Here is a 22512-nt window from a genome sequence, read left to right as displayed (position 1 = left end):
ACAATTCTTCAGCTTTCATCTCGCAGGCAGTCACCAAGGGGGGAGGGGAGCACGGCTGAACTGACAATTCTATGAGCAGAGCTACAACTAGAAGGCTGTGTTCACACGTTGCGTTTTTTTCGCGGTTTTTCCCAATAAAAACGCTATAAAACCGCAAAAAAAACGCATACAATAAGCATCCCATCATTTAGAATGAATTCCGGATGTTTTGTGCACATGATGCGTTTTTTTCCGCAAAAAAAACGCATACCGCACAAAATCCGGACATGCTCTATCTTTTTGCGGTTTTTCTGCGGATTTCCCACTCCAAAATGCATTGGGAAGTGTCCGGAAAAAACCGCGTCAAAAACGCATGCGGTTTTCTTGCGGATTTCATGCAGAAAATGTCCGGAATTCTCAGGAATTTTCTGCATGAATTCCTGAACGTGTGCACATAGCCGAAATGTGTTTGTAATGATACAAAGTTCTACTGTACTGCCCCATCCCCACAATGGTTGACTGTAAAATGGAAACTAAAGAAGTGTTAGTTGTAGTCATGCACAGGTCTGCATATGAGCGGACTGCATTGTGAGAGAGGTGCAGATGTGTTTGTAATGAGAATGTTCAGCTCTGCTGTGCTGCTTTAGTAATAATCACATGCAGCTCTGCGGTGAGATCAAACTGTCAGGCACTACTTGATACACACTGATAACGCTTCTCATTTAAAATAAGCTCAAAAGGTCGATTCTCATGGAGAACTACACTGCTCAAAAAAATAAAGGGAACACTTAAACAACAGAATATAACTCCAAGTAAATCAAACTTCTGTGAAATCAAACTGTCCACTTCGGAATCAGCACTGTTTAACAATCAATTTCCCATGCTGTTGTGCAAATGGAATAGACAACAGATGGAAATTATTGGCAATTATCAAAACACACTCAAAGGAATGGTTCTGCAGGTGGGGACCACAGACCACATTTCAGTACCAATGCTTTCTGGTTCATGTTTTGGTCACTTTTGAATGATGGTGGTGCTTTCACACTTGTGGTAGCATGAGATGGATTCTACGACCCACACAAGTGGCTCAGGTAGTGCAGCTCATCCAGGATGGCACATCAATGCGAGCTGTGGCAAGGTGGTTTGCGGTGTCTGTCAGCCTAGTGTCCATAGGGTGGAGGCAACCAGGAGACAGGCCAGTACACCAGGAGAGGTGGAAGGGGCTGTAGGAGGGCAATAACCCAGCAGCAGGACCGCTACCTCCGCATTTGTGCAAGGAGGAACAGGAGGAGCACTGCCAGAGCCCTGCAAAATGACCTCCAGCAGGCCACAAATGAGCATGTGTCTGCACAAACGGTTAAAAACAGACTCCATGAGGATGGTCTGAGTGCCCGACGTCCACAGATGGGGGTTGTTCTCAGAGCCCAACACCGTGCAGGACGCTTGGCATTTGCCACAGAACACCAGGATTGGCAAATTCGCCACTGGCGCCCTGTGCTCTTCACAGATGAAAGCAGGTTCACACTGAGCACATGTGAAAGACGTGACAGAGTCTGGAGATGCCATGGAGAGCGATCTGCTGCCTGCAACATCCTTCAGCATGACCGGTTTGGCAGTGGGTCAGTAATGGTGTGGGGTGGCATTTCTTTGGAGGGCCGCACAGCCCTCCATGTGCTCGCCAGAGGTAGCCTGACTGCCATTAGGTACAGAGATGAGATCCTCAGACCCCTTGTGAGACCACATGCTGGTGCGGTTTGCCCTGGGTTCCTCCTAATGCAGTACAATGTCAGACCCCATGTGGCTGGAGTGTGTCAGCAGTTCCTGCAAGATGAAGGCATTGAAGCTATGGATTGGCCCACCCGTTCCCCAGACCTGAATCCGATTGAACACATCTGGACATCAGGTCTCGCACCATCCACCACCATTGAACCACAGACTGTCCTGGAGTTGGCGGATGCTTTAGTCCAGGTCTGGGAGGAGATCCCTTAAGAGACAATACGCCGCTTCATCAGGAGCATGCCCAGGCGTTGTATGGAGGTCATACAAGCACGTGGAGGCCACACACACAACTGAGCATCATTTAATTGTCTGGAGGCATTTCCACTGAAGTTGGATCAGCCTGTAACTTAATTTTCCACTTTGATTTTGAATATCATACCAACTTCAGACCTCCGTGGGATATTAGTTTTGATTTACGTTGATAATTTTTAGGTTTTATTGTTCTCATCACATTCCACTATGTAATAAAGATTTACAACTGGAATATTTCATTTAGTGATATCTAGGATGTGGGATTTTAGTGTTCCCTTTATTTTTTTGAGCAGTGTATATCTGGCCCATTCATCTTAACAGCTCATTTTCGTATTAAAGGGTGGTCTGATCCAAAATGGTAAGTCTGCAGTCACTCAGAGCGACTGCAGACTTATGAATCAAGCAAGTGCACTGCGAGGATTTGATGGTTTCTGAGCCAGAACCAGCGTGTATGTATGCACTATGCATGCTCCCGGCCAAAGCCTGACTAGTGTACGTGGCTTCACTCCATACATTTGTATACAGCAAGGCCACACTCCGACTTGTGACATAGCCTTGATCAACACAAGTGTATGGAACATGGCTGCACCCATGTGTTGGGCTCTGCTTGGAAGAATAAAATGCATATGTAACCGCCAGTCCGGGCTTAGATACCGGTGAATCCTTGCAGAGCACAGTGTGTGTGCTGGGGGGGTGAATCATACGTCTGCAGTGACACAGAGTGACTGCAGACTTACTTTGGACTGGACATCCCCTTAAGACAGACTGATTACTCTGTAATAAGATATCAGATTTCCGGGCAGAAAATTGAATTAAATTATACTTTCATATCACCTGCATGCCCAGGTGACTTAAGAGGATTGACTATTGACAGATTCCCACCAAGAGTGCTCTAGCCAAGGCTACTTTCACACTTCCGTCTTTTTAGATCCGTCACAAAGCGTAGTTTTGGGGAAAAAGCGCATCCTGCAAATGTGCCCGCAGGATGCGTTTTTTCCACATAGACTTGTATTGCCGACGGATCGAGACGTATGGCCACACGTCGCGTCCGTCGTGCACCAGATGCGTCGGTATTTGGCGGACCTTCGCTGTGAAAAAGCGTTCAAGGGAACGTTTTTTCATACGCCGTTTCCTGCATTTTAAACTGTGCATGCGTGGCCATAACTCCACGCCCTCCTCCCTGGGAGTTTACTATGGGCAGCGGACGCATTGAAACACTGCGTCCGCGGCCCACGTTGTGCAGAAAATCACCACTGTCCGTCGGTACATTGCGCCGACGCATTGTAACGGCCCCATACCGACGGAAGTGTAAAAAAACTAAGTGGTTAGCTTGTCTCAAAGAGGAACCAGACAATATTTTTATTACAAAGGTAAAAAAAAGGAAAATTAAATACCTCAATCAGATCCAAAAACAAGAAAGTAAGCATTATATTTCAGGTTACTCACTTTTAGCAGTAGTATTAAACAGTAGAAATGTTAAGCTAAGTTCACGTTTCCATTTGTCTGTTCTCTTTAATGGAACTGACAAATTGAATAAATCTGCAAAAATGGATCTGTTGATTTACTGATACAAAAAGAATTACAGGGGTCCAATTGATAATTATGGGATCTGTCTGGGTTTAATTTGGTTTCAGACTTAAAACTGATAACGAAACCCAGACAGAATGGGATCCTCTGCTTCAGTAATGTCATGGTTCAGTTTTGCATGCAATTTCTGTTTGTCTAATGAAACAAAGAGAATGTAAAAACATAAGGGTATGTTCACACGTTCCTGATTTCCATCCTTTATTTTTTCAGGACTGAAACCGCAGCTCTTGGCAGAAAACGCAGGTCCTTTTTTTGTGCGTTTTTTGATGGGTTTTTTGATTTTTTTTTTATGCAGTTTTCTATGCAGAGTCTGTGTGTTTTCTAGGAAGTTTTTTTAGGGTTAAAATGGCTGAAAATACCCTAACCCTAACCCTACCTTAGTGGGGGGAAAAAAAAAAAAAAAATTCTTAATTTTTTTATTGTCCCTACCTATGGGGGTGACAAGGGGGGGGGGTGTGTCATTTACTATTTTTTTATTTTGATCACTGAGATATAACCTATCTCAGTGATCAAAATGCACTTTGGAACGAATCTGCCGGCCGGACGGATGGCAAGATGGCGGCGCCCAGGGAGAAGACGGCCGGACGGACACCGGGAGGCCGGGTAAGTATAAGGGGGGGGAGATTAGGGCACGGGGGGGGGGGCATCGGAGCACGGGGGGGGGGGGGGGTCATTTACTATTTTTTTATTTTGATCACTGAGATATAACCTATCTCAGTGATCAAAATGCACTTTGGAACGAATCTGCCGGCCGGACGGATGGCAAGATGGCGGCGCCCAGGGAGAAGACGGCCGGACGGACACCGGGAGGCCGGGTAAGTATAAGGGGGGGAGATTAGGGCACGGGGGGGGGGGGGCATCGGAGCACGGGGGGGGGGGGGGGTCATCGGAGTACGGGGGAGGGGCATCGGAGTATGGGGGGGTGGGATCGGGGCAGCCACACTCCGCCCACGCACTTCCGCCCGCTTCCCCGCACTTCCTGCTGCAGCGGTTCGGCACCACAAACCGCAATAAAACCCGCAGATATATTTTTGATCTGCGGGTTTTACTGCGGGTTTGACCTCACAATGGAGGTCTATGGGTGCAGAACCGCTGCGGCTCCGAAAAAAGAAGTGACATGGTACTTCTTTTTTACCGCGGCTATTCAGCGCGGCTTTTTTTCCCGATTCCCGCATCATGTGCACAGTGGTTCCTGTTTTCCATAGGGTACAGTGTACTGTACCCTGCATGGAAAACAGCTGCGGAACCGCAGCGGCAAAAACGCTGCGGTTCCGCAGAAAAAAACGCACTGTGTGAACATGGCCTAAATGTGAATATTGTCTAAGGAGAGGATTGCATATTTGTTACAATGTTTATACAAAGATATACAAACCCCAGGAGTCTTTTGTAGGAGGGTGGGATGTACTGCTCCAGGCCTAGTTGCGACATCAATAGTATTTGAGGTCTGTTGTGGGTAAAGGAAAGAAGATTAGCTTCCTTTTGCAAACTTGTGGATAGCACTTTCTAACTATATAAAGTTTATTATTTTCACCCCTCCCCCCAAAAAACACAAAAAACCCTACAGACATCATCACTAAAGACCAAATATGTACAAAGATAAGATGATTAAGATCATTGTGTAATTTTAACCTTCAGAACCCCTTAAAACAGAGCAGTGACATGCACTCACCTTAGGCTGAAAAGCTCCCTGCAGAGAACTAAAAGGACCTGAATGTGGAAGCATTGTGGGCATTCCAGGCATTGAAGAAGTATATGATGGAAAGAACTGGAAGAAGAATAGACAATATTACTTAGGGACATGCAGAAGATTGATTGCTAGTATAATATGCATCACCAAAAGCAAACATAAAGGTCACCTGAAAGCTCAGGAATGGTGCGATAATAATAGGACCAGCTAAACTTATTTGTACTTCAAAGTGTATTGGATATCTACTATATAATTGTCTAAGGGTCACTTCCGTCTGTCTGTCACAGATATTCATTGGTCGCGGCCTCTGTTTGTCATGGAAATCCAAGTCGCTGATTGGTCGTGGCAAAACGCCCACGACCAATCAGCTACGGGCACAGTCCGGCGGCAACATGGCCGCTGCTTCCTCCCCGCAGTTAGTGCCCGTTCCATACTCCCCTCCAGTCAGCCCTCACACAGGGTTAATAGCAGCGTTAATGGACCGCGTTATGTCGCGGTGTAACGCACTCCCATTAACGCAGCTATTCACCCTGTGTGACCAACTTTTTACTATTGATGCTGCGTATGCAGCATCAATAGTAAAACGATCTAATGTTAAAAATAATAATAATGAAAAAAGATTATTCTCACCCTCTGATGTGGCGCTGTCCTCGGCAGTGCAAGCGGCAGGTTCCGGGGCTAAGGATGCTATGGGAAAAGGACCTTCCATGACGTCACGGTCATGTGACTGCGATGTCATCACAGGTCCTGCGCTCATACCAACCCAGGGACCGGAAGCTGCCGCGTGCACCGCACACAGGCGCCAGGACTATAAAGGGCCCGCCGAAGGTGAGTATATGTTTATTTTTTATTTTAAGTCTTTTTTAACCTGTTACATACGTGGCTGGGCAATATACTATGTAGCTGGGCAATATACTACGTGGCTGGGCAATATACTACGTGGACTGGGCAATATACTACGTGGACTGGGCAATATACTACGTGGACATGCATATTCTAGAATACCTGATGCTTTACAATTGGGCCACCATCTAGTGTATTATAATCAGCTTTACTATTCAGAATGAGTGTAAAAAAAAAAATTCCATTCTTATGGAAATTGACCCTGGACAAAGGATTACTGAAAGATACAGTGATTTAATAAGAAACTAACAATAAATCCTTTAACTGTTTACCTTTAATAATTAAAAAAAGTTTTACATTTAAATCTTTGCAGGGACAATGTACGGTGTTACAGAGAGTGTCAGCACAAAATCCAGTTCTAAAGTAACAACACCATGCAGGGCAATGGCATCATAACTATAGTTGCCAAATCTGTGGTTGAGATTAGTAGAATTTTTTTCTTGAAGCTTTATGTAAATTACTTGCTAGGTGTAAATTGGGCAGTGCTCTGCGGTGAGGTGCCCATTCTCTGTCAGTCAGGCCAGCTAGCTCTAACATCAACTTGATTGACATAGATGCCTTAATTTGTACAGTGCTGTCTCGGTCCAAATCGTGCACATATACATGTCCACATAGTACTGGATTTGGAAACTAAAGGTGCAATACTGTTACTTCAGAGAATTATGCAGTGACAGGCTTATTTAAAGGTCCAAGCTCTTCCTGACAAGGTAGCAGTCGACATAATATCAACTACCCTGCTCAAGCCGCAAGTGTGAAACCAGCCTAAACCCAACACATTGAACTTTTTTATTCGGATACTATTTTTCTTACAAATGCATTGTATTTTAGCAACAGAGTAGAAATCCAGCATTTTAATATTTTCTATTGGCTCGTCTATTACCAATCAGCAATGTGTTTACAGTGCATACAATTAAATACTAACCCATCACGGTTTCCTGCAGTTCCCAAAACTACTATGGTCCTCTCCTGCATCACATGACCTGCTGGCTCAGAGTGTCTTCTGTGTGGACCAGAGGTCATTTTCTCAATGCTCAGAAAGAGGTTCTCGTAGGATTCCACTAAGGCTAGGTTCACATTGCGTTAAGTGCAGTCAGTTCAGCGCACACGCTAACGGACTGCGTTAACGCAAGTGCCGAAAAAGATCACGTTTATGCGATCGCGCTAGCGCAGATGCTCTCTCTGTACTAGCGGTGACGGACCCAAAAACAATGCAGACTGCGTCCGAGGGTCCGTCACAGAATGACGGCAGATCACTAACGCATGCCGATTATGGCATGCGTTAGTGATGCGCTACATAATGGCAGCCAATGGGTGCGCTAACGGATCAGTTACATATCTGTGTACTTTCGGAATCATACTGTCAGGTCACTTTACCATACAGTGAAGATGGTAAATGAACCCCCCCCCCCCCCCCCCAAAAAAAAAAAAAACTATTGTGGAATTGCACTTTTTTTGCAATTTCAACAAACTTGGAAATTTGTTTGCCATTTTCCAGTACACTATATGGTAAAATAAATGTCATTCAAAATAGAACTCGTCCTGCAAAAAACAAGACCACAAATTGCTATATGGCCAGAAATAAAAAAGTTAAGGCTCTTTGAAAAAGGGAGAATGGAAACCCACCCCCTCCCCCCCCCAAAAAAAACAACAACAGAAAATCGCCAATTAGTGAAGGGTTTAAGAATCCCCAGTTAAATTAGAAAAACTGCAAACAAATGTCATTGGATTATTCTATAAAAGCACTTATTATGGCACCGCTGTGGGAGTTTGAAGCGGATATGCTCACCATCATTACTCAATTAAGGCAGCAGGAAATACTCTTTAGTGAACAAAAATGACACAAAATTGCAGATTCACTATAATAAATAAGTTTTAGGTGCAAGCATTGTAGATTGCTGTGAAAAGACAATGAACTCACGCTGGTATGACGAAAATACGGGCTGTCTAACTTCGGAGAGTACTTCTCAAACTAAAATGAAAGAGAAAACAACAGCAAGTCAGTACAAAGAAGGAAAACAGGGAGGTAGCATTCATGCTCAGTCTGTATTAGCTGCCAGCAGTATTCGGGCTATGCCAACAAGTCATGTCCACCTTAACTGTAGCCCATATTGGATAAATCAACCTTTAAAAGGAGTTTTACGTAGAATAAAACTTTTGAGAAAAATTATTCATTTGACCCATTACTAAAATATATATTGTTTAAAAAAAAAAAATAGACTACCAAATTCGGCAAATCATTATATTGTATAGTTAGTAGAAAAAAAAAATGCAATACTAGGCATATATACCGTAAGTTTTATAAAGTATCAAGTTTCCTGAATGGATATTAAGAAGATGAAAGAAGTGTAAATTAAGAAAAAGCTTGAAGATTAACCACTACCCTCCAACTATATCTAGTCCAGAAAGGCGCTGATAATTCTCTGCTCTATACATACAAATGTACTAAATTTGACAGGCAAATAGATAAGGCATTACAAGAAATACAGTAACGACCCTAAAAGTTAGTACACCTGCTGTGAAAAGAAGTGTTAATGTTGTGCCAATGGTAAATGTCTAGAAACAGACTACATTTCCCCAGCAATAAGTAGAGGGGGAGGGAAGGGAATTTGGACTTAGGTGCTCTACTTATCCTCACATTTCGAGCTGGGGTACGCACCATGGGGGGTGCATTTGGCGGCATAAGCTGCGCTGGGGGTAGGCTGGATGTGAAGGGGGTAAATGTGTGCTGGTGCGTGTGTTGGTGCGTGTGTTGGTGCTGGTGAAATTCCGCCCTCAGCAATGGCACAGAGCTGAGGGGGCCACCGGCCCGATCCGAGGTCTGGACCAGAAAACGATTATTCAGCTCCTGCCTGAGAAGTTCATGATCTGCAAGAGACAGAAAGACAAAAAGAACACAGAGGCCCATCGGCCCATCAGTTTCCCCAAAATAATAGTAGGAAAAAGCGCAGATATTCACCTGGCATTCCCTGTTTCTGCAGGTCATGCTGTGGTGGTTTTCTACGTGAGGACTCATTGGTGGAGGTAAGAGAGATGCCTGTGACAAAGTACCAATCAGAATCCCCGAATGAGGCTGGCAATACATGATTGGTTGGTTGAATGATATCAACAGGCTGGTATCTAAAGACAAGAAAGAACACCATGAGTCATCTCAGGAGAAAACACATTGGGGCTTTTAATAAAGCAGAACAACAAGGCACACCCATCTAATCCCAACCCGCATCCCAAATACAGGTCTGAACAGTGGCATTAACCAAAATACCCCCAAAATATGACATTTAAAATTACATAACTTTAGGGTATTGACTCTATATGGGGAAAGGTTACAAGCAACTAGATTACAGAAAAAAAAAATATAATAATAATAATAATATATATATATATATATATATATATATATATATATATATATATATATATGCATGCACACACACACACACACACACACACATATATATATTTATATATAAAACAAACACCCAAAACAAAACATTAAATGGATACAGATATCAAACATCCAAAGCATTCATCCAGCCATCACTCTGCCTACAACAAAACATTAAATGGATACAGATATCAAACATCCAAAGCATTCATCCAGCCACCACTCTGCCTACAACAAAACATTAAATGGATACAGATATCAAACATCCAAAGCATTCATCCAGCCATCACTCTGCCTACAATCTTATGGTGAGTGGGAGGTTGTATTTATGTTTCTTTACTGACTACATTTGACACAGGTGAGTATTGAATTTTGATGGTCCTATAAAGAGCCTCCGAATGATAATGTACCAGTGGATCTGAGTGAAAGGGGTTGTCCCATGAACAAAAGTTTATTTTATTAAATACATCTTAGAATAATTTCCACAATTGGATGTGTTTATTTACAATGTTCCTGTGCTGAGATAATCTTATAAATGTGCCCCTGCTGTGTACTGTGTAATGGCCGTGTCTGACTGTACAGGGACATGGTCTGATCATACCACAGCTCCTGGGGAGGGAAGGAAGGAAAAGAGTACACAGACATTACAGCACGGGATCCCAACCGATTCTTTTTGTGAAGTGAAACATTTCATTGACTATTAAACAATGTTTTACTTCAAATAATTATTTGTGATCCCATGCTGTAATGTCTGTGTACTCTTTTCCTTCCTCCACTGCCCAGGAGCTGTGGTAAGATCAGACCATGTTCCTGTACGGGGCCATTACACAGTACACAGCAGGGGCACATGTTTAAGATTATCTCAGCACAAGGACATTTTACTTAAACACATCCAATTGTGGAATTATTCTTCCAGGAAAAATGGATTAAAAAGAAATGATGTTGGGGGGTGGGGGGGTCGGGGTATGGGCGCCTTTAATGTGAACAGATTTAATATATTTATATAAAAAAAATATAATGAATTTGAAGTTTCCTTTAAAGTTCAAGGCTCTGCACATTGTAATTTCATATTACTGGACTGTGTGCAAAGCAGAGATTAATTCACAATTTCCTGGTTCCTCAAACTGTACCAGCTTGCAGATAAAGGCCGAATATATACCGAAAAGGGACTTTCTGACATATCACAGGTCTGAGCACGGATAGCCGTTGCACCCAAACCCGAAAGGTGTTCGCTTCTAAATGGCCATTCATGGAAGAAAATGTCCCAAGCCCATTCAGCCAGTTATTAAAATTCTCAGACATGACTTTTTAAAAAGGGATCAATATCAAAATAAGACGAAAGTATCAAAGGTCAGGTATTTCCAGTAGTAATAAAAAACAAGTGGTGTCAAAAAGGTTGCTGCAACAGCTTTATTCTGTAAATCAAGAGTTAATCCAAGCTTATGGACTAATGTAAACTATAGGCTATGTGCACACGTAGGAAATGTGGTGCAGAATTTTCTGCACTAAATCTGCATCTGCAGATTTGATGCAGTTTCTGCGCAGTACAATGTAAATCAATGTGAAAAAAAAGCTGTGCACATGGTGCAGAAAAATCTGCTGCAGGACTGCACAAAAGAAGTGACGTGCACTTTAAAATCTGCAGCGTTTCTGCGCAGATTTTTCTGCACCATGCGCAGTTTTTTTTTTCACATTGATTTACATTGTACTGTAAATCACGGTGCAGTTCTGCTGCGTTTCTGCAGCAGAAAAATCTGCAGCAGTTCTGCACCAATTCTGCATCGTGTGCACATACCCTTACAGTATTAACGGTTACATATTGGTAATCAGTTCAGATCCTCAGATTTGTTTTAAGACATAAGTTGGTACATTCGTAGAGAAATCTGTAAAAAGTGCGTTCCATGTCATGGAAACTTGGTAAATGTTCAGCCTGGTCATCGTACTAATTAATGTACTGAGAAGAAGTTTAGTTGCTGCTATTCTTCACTTATGTATTTCACAGATATTAGAAATGCAAACAATAGGTCTCATGTGTCAAAATTGTTGTCAGAGAAAGTGTGGCTATGTTGAAAAAAATTCAATTTATCACTTAAAAAAAAAAAAAAAAAAAAAAGGACACATTTTCTAGGAGACCGTTGCCACATGATGGACCTAGGAGTCTTGCAGAGAACACACACCATTATGACTTCTCTACTCTCTCCCACAGCATACACTCCAACCACACAGAAGTACAGACAGCTATACTTACCCGAATATCCTGCTCCAGCAGGGTGGCTGGGAATTACAAGGCCATTAGTAGGTAAAGATGGTGGCGGCAGTGAAGGAGGGGTAGCAAACATGGCCGGATGGTGCTGGGTTTGAGATCTAATAGCAAAGTGCGAGGTAGCAAGGTTGGGTATGGAGAGGGGCAGACCCGGTCCAGCAGGGTGATGAGAAGGGATCTGGGGGGAAGACGGTAGGTGCTTGGGGAGGCCGATACTTGCTGCACTGCTTGCACTACTGCTCCGGCTGCATGGTGGAAGACAAGAAAACAAAAAACAATTCGGAATTTACAAAAGTATTTTGAAATATCAACACTACATGCTATATTCCTCAAAACAAGGGTATTTCTTTCTATGATTTTCATATGTATAGGAAAATATATGACGCATGCAAACAACATGACAAGCCTAGGGTTAGGTGGATTCATAACTGGCTCAGTGATCATACTCAAAGAGTGGTAATAAATGGTTGCACATCCAATTGGAAGAGTGTTTCAAGTGGGGTACCACCAGACTATCCTGGCCCAGTGTTCAACATTTTTATAAATGATCCAGATAGGGGAACTGAAGGTAAACTGATCAAAATTGGTAGACGATGCAAAGCTAGGATGGATAGCCAACACTAGAGAAGACAGAGAAAGGATTAAGAAGGATCTAGGTAAGCTTGAACAATTGGTGGCGACTAATAGAATGGCATGTAACAGGGAGAAATGCAAGATTCTACATCAGGGCTAGAAAAATGAAAATTACATCTACAGAATGAGAAAGATAGAATGAAGCAACATCAAGTACTTCAGTCAACAGTGTGATGCAGCAGAAAAAAAGGCAAACAGCTCTAGTATGTATTAAGAGAAGTGTAGAGTCTAGATCACGTGAAGTAATTATCCCCCTCTACTCCTCCTTGGTCAGACCTCATCTGGAATACTGTGCCCAGCTGTGGGGATCAAACTTTAAAAAAGACATTGAAAAACTGGAGCAAGTTTAACCCCTTTACCCCCAAGGGTGGTTTGCACGTTAATGACCGGGCCAATTTTTACAATTCTGACCACTGTCCCTTTATGAGGTTATAACTCTGGAACGCTTCAACAGATTCCAGTGATTCTGAGATTGTTTTCTCGTGACATATTGTACTTCACGATAGTGGTAAAATTTCTTTGATATTACCTGCGTTTATTTGTGAAAAAAATGGAAATTTGGCGAAAATTTTGAAAATCTCGCAATTTTCCAACTTTGAATTTTTATGCCCTTAAATCACAGAGATATGTCACACAAAATACATAAGTAACATTTCCAACATGTCTACTTTACATCAGCACAATTTAGGAACCAAAATTTTTTTGTTACGGAGTTATAAGGATTAAAAGTTGGCCAGCAATTTCTCATTTTTACAACACCATTTTTTTTTTTAGGGACTGACTACATCACATTTTAGGTCACTTTGAGGGGTTTATATGATAGAAAATACCCAACTGTGACACCATTCTAAAAACTGCACCCCTCAAGGTGCTCAAAACCACATTCAAGAAGATTATTAACCCTTTAAGTGTTTCACAGGAATTTTTGGAATGTTAAAAAAAAATGAACATTTAATTATTTTTTTTTTTTATTTTACCAAGGGTAACAGGAGAAATTGGACCCCAAAAGTTGTTGTGCAATTTGTCCTGAGTATGCGGATACCCCATATGTGGGGGTAAACCACTGTTTGGGCGCACAGCAGGATGGTGAGCGGACTGCAAACTATGTCCTACGAGGATCGGTTAAAGGATCTGGGAATGTTTAGTGTGCAAAAAAGACTAAGAGGAGACTTAATATCTGTCTACAAATATCTGAAGGGTTGTCACAGTGTAGTAGAATCATCCTTATTCTCATTTGCACATGGAAACACGAGAAGCAATGGAATGAAACTAAAAGGGAGAAGATACAGATTAGATATTAGAAAAATCTTTTTGACAGTGAGGGTGATCAGTAAGTGGAACAGGGTGCCACGAGAGGTGGTGAGTTCTCATTCAACTTGAAGTCTTCAAACAGAGGCTAGACAGACAATCCTACATTGAGCAGGGTGTTGGACACGATGACCGTGGAGGTCCCCTCCAACCAACATTCTATAATTCTAATAGAACTCTAGCAGTGTCATTGTAATTTTTTTCTTCACATTACCTGATGCTTGCGATGCCGTTGTGCTGCGGATGTACAGGGTAACTGAGGTGTGAAGGGATATGATTCTGAGTTCGGAGTTCTGGGGGTAACAACTGAGGTTGAGACAAAGGTCGGGACTGTGGACGAGGTTGGGGTTGTGGTGTAAGTCGTGGTGGAGCCGGAGCTACAAGGGTCGGCTCTTTCTTTACTAGAGGGCTGGCCCGGGTACTGGAGGCTGGTGTGGATGAGGCAGAAGTGACAATAGCAGCAGGAGGTGGTTGTGGACTATGCACAGGAGGAATATAGGGAACTTCCGTGTTCAGCTCTTGGCTGCGCTCCAGCCCAGATACTTTAGGTAGACAAGTCGTTTGTGACTCCGCTTTGTCATTCAAAAGTGCTCCTAAAAAATATAAATATGGCATAGTTATTAGTATAGTGGTCCTGTAAGAGAAAATGATCTATAATGCATATTAGTATCCAACAGCAAACATAATTTAATATTAAAAAGGAGAAAAACACTAATATAAATTAACACCAAGTTATTCATTAGTGATGCAACATTCTGCCATGCATGCACAGTAAAACTCATCCCCTTCACAGCTTTTTTTAAACGTTAACCTTATAACAGATGCTGCTGAGAAGCAATGATAGAATGATGGCTCCAAAAAAAAAAAAAAAAAAAATATGATCTCCGAAAAGCATTAAATAGTATTCACAAATTAATTCCTGTATGGTATGATGATTCCTATATGGGTTACTAATGAAATTGAACATATAAGAAAAGGGTTCATATTTCAGCATCCATCATTCAAATGAAATTGCAGTAAAAACCTTTGGGTAAAGAAAGAAAAAGATACTATTCAAGAATCAGCTCTGTGGATAATTTTGCATATATCAGTAAGGCACAATTACTGCCAGATGGCAAGAAAAAAAAAAAAGTAGAAATCAAAGCTGTATAATCAAATAGTCCACTGACTATAGAATCGTATAGTGCTCCAGGTACTGTTCAGTTGAATGCAGGAGGTCTGGGCACGGTGGCCATAATACAGATATGCCAATATTACAGCAGTCTTCAAGTGGTCCCAAACATTAGCTAGTGACACATGACAAAATAATACTCATGTGGCAGCAGCCTAATGATTCTTTTGTGGCACATGATGATCTGGAATGTTAATTTTATCTAGTTAAACTCTTTGGTCCCTCAGGAAGACATGCTGCCAAAGGAATCCAAAATTTCCCTTTATCCCTCTACAAGCTAAAATAAACATGCATGCTCTGCTGATCTAAACCTGCATGTTTATGAGGGAGTTGGGGGTGATGACAATAGCGAGATGTCTTTAATACATGGCCAGGATTAGACTTAAGTATGGTATCTAGAACAAAAAATAAATAAATAGGCAAAGATTCTCCAAAGTTAACCCCTTCATGACCCAGCCTATTTTGACCTTAAAGACCTTGCCGTTTTTTGCAATTCTGACCAGTGTCCCTTTATGAGGTAATAACTCAGGAACGCTTCAACGGATCCTAGTGGTTCTGAGATTGTTTTTTCGTGACATATTGGGCTTCATGTTAGTGGTAAATTTAGGTCAATAAATTCTGCGTTTATTTGTGATAAAAACAGAAATTTGGCGAAAATTTTGAAAATTTCGCAATTTTCACATTTTGAATTTTTATTCTGTTAAACCAGAGAGATATGTGACACAAAATAGTTAATAAATAACATTTCCCACATGTATACTTTACATCAGCACAATTTTGGAAACAACATTTTTTTTGCTAGGAAGTTATAAGGGTTATTTGACCAGCGATTTCTCATTTTTACAACGAAATTTACAAAACAATTTTTTTTAGGGACCACCTCACATTTGAAGTCAGTTTGAGGGGTCTATATGGCTGAAAATACCCAAAAGTGACACCATTCTAAAAACTGCACCCCTCAACGTACTCAAAACCACATTCAAGAAGTTTATTAACCCTTCAGGTGCTTCACAGCAGCAGAAGCAACATGGAAGGAAAAAATGAACATTTAACTTTTTAGTCACAAAAATTATCTTTTAGCAACAATTTTTTTATTTTCCCAATGGTAAAAGGAGAAACTGAACCACGTAAGTTGTTGTCCAATATGTCCTGAGTACGCTGATACCCCATATGTGGGGGTAAACCACTGTTTGGGCGCACGGCAGGGCTTGGAAGGGAAGGAGCGCCATTTGACTTTTTGAATCAAAAATTGGCTCCACTCTTTAGCGGACACCATGTCACATTTGGAGAGCCCCCGTGTGCCTAAAAATTAGAGCTCCCCCACAAGTGACCCCATTTTGGAAACTAGACGCCCCAGGGAACTTATCTAGATGCATAGTGAGCACTTTGAACCCCCAGGTGCTTCACAAATTGATCCGTAAAAATGAAAAAGTACTTTTTTTTTTCACAAAAAAATTCTTTTAGCCTCAATTTTTTCATTTTCACATGGGCAACAGGATAAAATGGATCCTAAAATTTGTTGGGCGATTTCTCCTGAGTACACTGATACCTCATATGTGGGGGTAAACCACTGTTTGGGCACATGGTAAGGCTCGGAAGGGAAGGAGCGCCATTTGACTTTTTGAATGAAAAATTATCTCCATCGTTAGCGGACACCATGTCGCGTTTGGAAAGCTCCTGTGTGCCTAAACATTGGCGCTCCCCCACAAGTGACCCCATTTTGGAAACTAGACCCCCCAAGGAAGTTATTTAGATGCCTAGTGAGCACTTTAAACCCTCAGGTGCTTCACAAATTGATCTGTAAAAATGAAAAAGTACTTTTTTTTCACAAAAAAAATTCTTTTCGCCTCAATTTTTTCATTATCACATGGGCAATAGGATAAAATGGATCATAAAATTTGTTGGGCAATTTCTCCTGAGTACACTGATACCTCATATGTGGGGGTAAACCACTGTTTGGGCACTCGGCAGGGCTCGGAAGGGAAGGCGCGCCATTTGACTTTTTGAATGGAAAATTAGCTCCAATTGTTAGCGGACACCATGTCGCGTTTGGAGAGCCCCTGTGTGCCTAAACATTGGAGCTCCCCCACAAGTGACCCCATTTTGGAAACTAGACCCCCCAAGGAACTTACGTTTTCTTTCCTCAAAAATAATTATTTAGCCCAGAATTTTTTAATTTTCCCAAGGGTAACAGGAGAAATTTGACCCCAATATTTGTTGTCCAGTTTCTCCTGAGTACGGTGATACCCCATATGTGGGGGTAAACTACTGTTTGGGCACATGCCGGGGCTCGGAATTGAAGTAGTGACGTTTTGAAATGCAGACTTTGATGGAATGCTCTGCGGGCGTCACGTTGCGTTTGCAGAGCCCCTGATGTGGCTAAACAGTAGAAACCCCCCCCAAGTGACCCCATTTTGGAAACTAGACCCCGAAAGGAACTTATCTAGATGTGTGGTGAGCACTTTGAACCCCCAAGTGCTTCATAGAAGTATATAATGCAGAGCCGTGAAAATAATAAATACGTTTTCTTTCCTCAAAAATAATTGTTTAGCCCAGAATTTTTTATTTTCCCAAGGGCTACAGGAGAAATTGGACCCCAAAAGTTGTTGTTCAGTTTCTCCTGAGTACGCTGATACCCCATGTGTGGAGGTAAACCACTGTTTGGGCACACGTCGGGGCTCAGAAGGGAAGTAGTGACTTTTGAAATGCAGACTTTGATGGAATGGTCTGCGGGCGTCACGTTGGGTTTGCAGAGCCCCTGGTGTGCCTAAACAGTAGAAACCCCCCACAAGTGACCCCATTTTAGAAACTAGACCCCCCAAGGAACTTATCTAGATATGTGGTGAGCACTTTGAACCCCCAAGTGCTTCACAGACGTTTACAACGTAGAGCCGTGAAAATAATAAATCATTTTTCTTTCCTCAAAAATGATGTTTTAGCAAGAATTTTTTTATTTTCACAAGGTTATCAGGAGAAATTGGACCCCAGTAATTGTTGCGCAGTTTGTCCTGAGTACACTGATACCCCATATGTGGGGGTAAACCACTGTTTGGGCACACGTCAGGGCTCGGAATTGAGGGAGCACCATTTGACTTTTTGAATACAAGATTGGCTGTAATCAATGGTGGCGCCATGTTGCGTTTGGAGACCCCTGATGTGCCTAAACAGTGGTAACCCCTCAATTCTACCTCCAACACTAACCCCAACACACCCCTAACCCTAATCTCAACTGTAGCCATAACCCTAATCACAACCCTAACCCCAACACACCCCTAACCACAACCCTAACCCCAACACACCCCTAACCCTAACCCTAATTCCAACTGTAGCCATAACCCTAATCACAGCCCTAACCCTAACCCCAACACATCCCTAACCCTAATCCCAACTGTAGCCATAACCCTAATCACAGCCCTAACCCTAACCCCAACACACCCCCTAACCCTAATCCCAACTGTAGCCATAACCCTAATCACAACACACCCCTAACCACAACCCTAATTCCAACCCTAACCCTAAGGTTATGTGCCCACGTTGCGGATTCGTGTGAGATTTTTCAGCATCATTTTTGAAAAATCCGCGGGAAAAAGGCACTGCGTTTTACCTGCGGATTTTCTGCGGATTTCCAGTGTTTTTTGTGCGGATTTCACCTGCGGATTCCTATTGATGAACAGGTGTAAAACGCTGCGGAATCCGCACAAAGAATTGACATGCTGCGGAAAATACAACGCAGCGTTTCCGCGCGGTATTTTCCGCACCATGGGCACAGCGGATTTGGTTTCCATATGTTTACATGGTACTGTACACCTGATGGAACACTGCTGCGAATCCGCAGCGGCCAATCCACTGCGGATCCGCAGCCAAATCCGCACCGTGTGCACATGGCCTAATTCTAAAGGTATGTGCACACGCTGCGGAAAACGCTGCAGATCCGCAGCAGTTTCCCATGAGTTTACAGTTCAATGTAAACCTATGGGAAACAAAAATCGCTGTACACACGCTGCGGAAAAACTGCACGGAAATGCAGCGGTTTACATTCCGCAGCATGTCACTTTGTGCGGTTTTACAACTGCTCAAATAGAAAATCGCAGTTGTAAAACCGCAGTGAAATGCGCAGAAAAAACGCGGTAAATCCGCCATAAATCCGCAGCGGTTTAGCACTGCGGATTTATCAAATCCGCAGCGGAAAAATCCGCCGAGGACCAGAATACGTGTGCACATACCGAAACGCTACCCCTAACCCTAGCCCTAACCCTACCCCTATTCTAACATTAGTGGGGAAAAAAAAAATTCTTTATTTTTTTATTTGCCCTACCTATGGGGGTGACAAAGGGGGGGGGTCATTTATTATTTTTTTTATTTTGATCACTGAGATATAATCTCTCAGTGATCAAAATGCACTTTGGAACGAATCTGCCGGCCGGCAGATTCGGCGGGCGCACTGCGCATGCGCCCGCCATTTTGGAAGATGGCGGCGCCCGGGGAGAAGACGGACGGACCCCGGCAGGATCGGTAAGTATGATAGGGTGGGGGGGAGTACGGGGGGGAAGGGGGGATCGGAGCATGGGGGGGTGAATCGGAGCGCGGGAGGGGTGGAACGGAGCACGGGGGGGTGAATCGGAGCGCGGGAGGGGTGGAACGGAGCAGGGGGGGGGGGGTAGAACGGAGCACGGGGGGGTGGAACGGAGCACTGAGGGGGGTGGATCGGAGTGCAGGGGGGGTGATCGGAGCACGGGGGGGGGGGTGATTGAAGCACGGGGGGAGCGGACAAGAGCACGGGGGGGAGCGGACAAGAGCACGGGGGGGAGCGGAGCACAGGACAGAGGGGAGCCGGAGCAGTGTACCGGACAGATCGGGGGGCTGGGGGGGCGATCGGTGGGGTGGGGGCACATTAGTATTTCCAGCCATGGCCGATGATATTTCAGCATCGGCCATGGCTGGATTGTAATATTTCACCCGTTATAATAGGTGAAATATTACAAATCGCTCTGATTGGCTGTTGAAAGTGAAACTGCCAATCAGAGCGATCGTAGCCACGGGGGGGGTGGCTTCACCCCCCCCCCCCCTGGGCTAAACTACCACTCCCCCTGTCCCTGCAGATCGGGTGAAATGGGAGTTAACACTTCACCCGGCCTGCAGGGACGCGATCTTTCCATGACGCCACATAGGCGTCATGGGTCGGATTGGCACCGACTTTCATGACGCCTACGTGGCGTCAAAGGTCGGGAAGGGGTTAATATTAGAACTCTAAATTCAAAAAATATATATTATTACTAATGTCAAAGCAAACATGTTCATGTGCCAGTGAAATAATAGTGTCTGGTAGAGTAAGAAATACTGTAACAGTTACTATACCCTTATGACAGCTGTCTATGTAAATTTCCTCTTGACGGCTACTTTGACTGTCAAGTATAAAAGTGAAGCAGACATTTGCCTGTTTAATAACGTATACCGGCCAGGTGATGTTAGCTGTAAGGCAGTCACCGGCCCAGCAAGGTCTAGAGAGGAAGTATGGAGGTCTTACAGCCGCTAACCCTACGACACTTGCTTAGAAATGCAATAGTACAAAAGCTTTATTGCTAAAATGGAGGAAACTTCACTCTGCAAATTTTATGTCAACACAAGCAGAATATTACTGGAGTCGACTTATATGGCATTACTCACAACGAAAACCAAAAGGACAGCTTAAACTTTCTAGAACAACTTTAGTCCCCGTCAGTCAACCACATCTTTAAAGGGAATCTGTCAGCAGGTTTTTGGTTCCTCATCTGAGAGCAGCCTGATGTAGGCAAAGAGAAGCCGAATCCAATGCATCACTTAGATCACTGGGTGCAGCTGTTCTGACCATCAAAGTTTTTAGATTAAAAAATGAAGCAAAGCTCAGAAAGCTGCCCCTGCCCCCAACAGGCTCTGTAAACCTAATGTTCATAGACCGCAAGCTGCCTGTCACAGGAGGGGGCACACCAGCTAGTCACAGCAATGATAAGCTCCTGGTGCCAAAACAAACATTGTACCAAACAAAATCTCAGAGGTTGATGAGAGGCATCATTGAAAGCTGTGTTTTAACCCCTACCTTATGCTGTCTTCCTATAAGGACTCTTTCACATGTCAAGAGTTTCATGTATGTGCGGTGACAGTTTTCACACATACCGGAGAGACACACACACACACACAAGTGAGTGGGTCTGTGCACCTTGTGTTTTCACGGACCGTTTGTCCATGGGTAAAACAAGCTGATATGTCAGTTTTTACACAGAATTGTGGCTCGCAAAGCATCCCGCGATGACATCTATGTGTAATCAGAGGGACACGTACCGGTGCTTGGGAATCAGCGGTACAGTTCTTCCACTGCGCCGGGTGATAAAGACAGCTCACATCATTCTCCCTTGCTCGCACTGTATCTATTGAAATAAAAATTACGGCGTGGGGACCCTTCTAATCTTTATAACCAATCTTCCTGAAGCTGACAGCTAAGGGTTGCAGCCAGCAGCTGTCAGTTTTTCCTGGCTGGTTATCAAAAATACAGGGGAACCTTAAATCATTTTTACTTTTATTTACTTATGGCAGTGGCTGACGAATACACTCATCAGCTGCTGCCTGTTCTTGCGGTTATCAGCCAAATACAACTCTTAACATTGTTCCCTGCATGTGAAAGAGCCCTTACACTGCAAAAACCTGCTGACAGATTCCCTTTAAGTAAATATCTCAGGCTCACCGGAGGTCGCAATGGTCAGACCACAGGTGATCTGCACACAGGAGGGCTCAACTGACAGCTACATACAGGGATTGAGCCCTTCCAGGGTGGTGGGCATGAGATTACGTGTATCGGTGAAACCTGCCTTCTTCAGTCAGATCTGATCCAAAGAAGTAAACAATTCATGAACTAGTCTCCTGAGCACCACAGAAACCTAAATCATTTACCTTATTAGAATAGTGGCATCCCAGCGAGCCACATTGCTACTGCTGGGGGGGGGGGGGGGGGGGTGTAGGTTGGGGGGTGGTTAAATAATGTGGCACTAGGCACAATTCATAGCTATCACTGGACTGCAACCCTGGCAATCCATCCAGAATCGGAGGGGTTACCAGCTTCCTCTACGGCAGACGGGAATCCGAATAACCCACAAAGCGATGTATAGAAAGAGCAGAGCTTTCCGGCTGTCACTTACTATTCATATTGATTGTAATCTAGCCCTCTGAGTGAGTTATTAATCACAGCAATTAAATCATGAACACGGCCCTGCTGCACATATTGAGCTCCTACCAACAGATCGATAGCAGCCAACCTCCTGAAGCAATTACTGTTCACTGTAATGTGCTGTCTATTATTTAGAGCAGAGCAAGAAGCTGCCTATAGGAATAGCATAATTCAGGCCGCTGTTACAATTCATGATTGCCGGGTAATACGGCATAGATGCGTGGACCTAGATCTGACCTCAACGGGTGGACAGGTCTCCCCCGACCACACAAGAGGTAATGCATCTCATCAGATTGATATCAACGGGGCTGTCTCTTTTCCAATAGATTAGCCTTTCTGGCAAAATATAGAATGACTAATGCTGGTGAATATA

General features: G+C 43.4%; 1 protein-coding gene across 17 annotated transcripts in view; it reads right to left on the bottom strand.

The window, feature by feature from the left end:
- FBRSL1 (fibrosin like 1) overlaps positions 1-22512 on the bottom strand; it is an 842282-nt gene that overhangs the window by 19904 nt on the left and 799866 nt on the right. For 9 of the 17 annotated variants that reach the window (XM_069756075.1, XM_069756086.1, XM_069756078.1 and 6 more), the window contains 6 exons: positions 13988-14366; positions 11818-12077; positions 8823-9052; positions 8106-8156; positions 5267-5362; positions 4970-5041 (listed from right to left, as the gene is read on the bottom strand). In XM_069756075.1, coding sequence (XP_069612176.1) covers positions 4970-5041; positions 5267-5362; positions 8106-8156; positions 8823-9052; positions 11818-12077; positions 13988-14366 — 1088 coding nt within the window. Of the gene's footprint in view, positions 1-4969; positions 5042-5266; positions 5363-8105; positions 8157-8822; positions 9053-9143; positions 9305-11817; positions 12078-13987; positions 14367-22512 lie in introns of all 17 variants that reach the window. The other 8 variants (XM_069756082.1, XM_069756090.1, XM_069756083.1 and 5 more) reach the window with 2 other exon arrangements.

This window comes from Ranitomeya imitator, chromosome 1 (assembly GCF_032444005.1).
Source record: "Ranitomeya imitator isolate aRanImi1 chromosome 1, aRanImi1.pri, whole genome shotgun sequence".
Classification (NCBI taxonomy): Eukaryota; Metazoa; Chordata; class Amphibia; order Anura; family Dendrobatidae; genus Ranitomeya; species Ranitomeya imitator.
The sequence above is the reverse complement of the archived record's forward strand: the minus strand, read 5'-3'. Positions and strand labels throughout refer to the sequence as shown.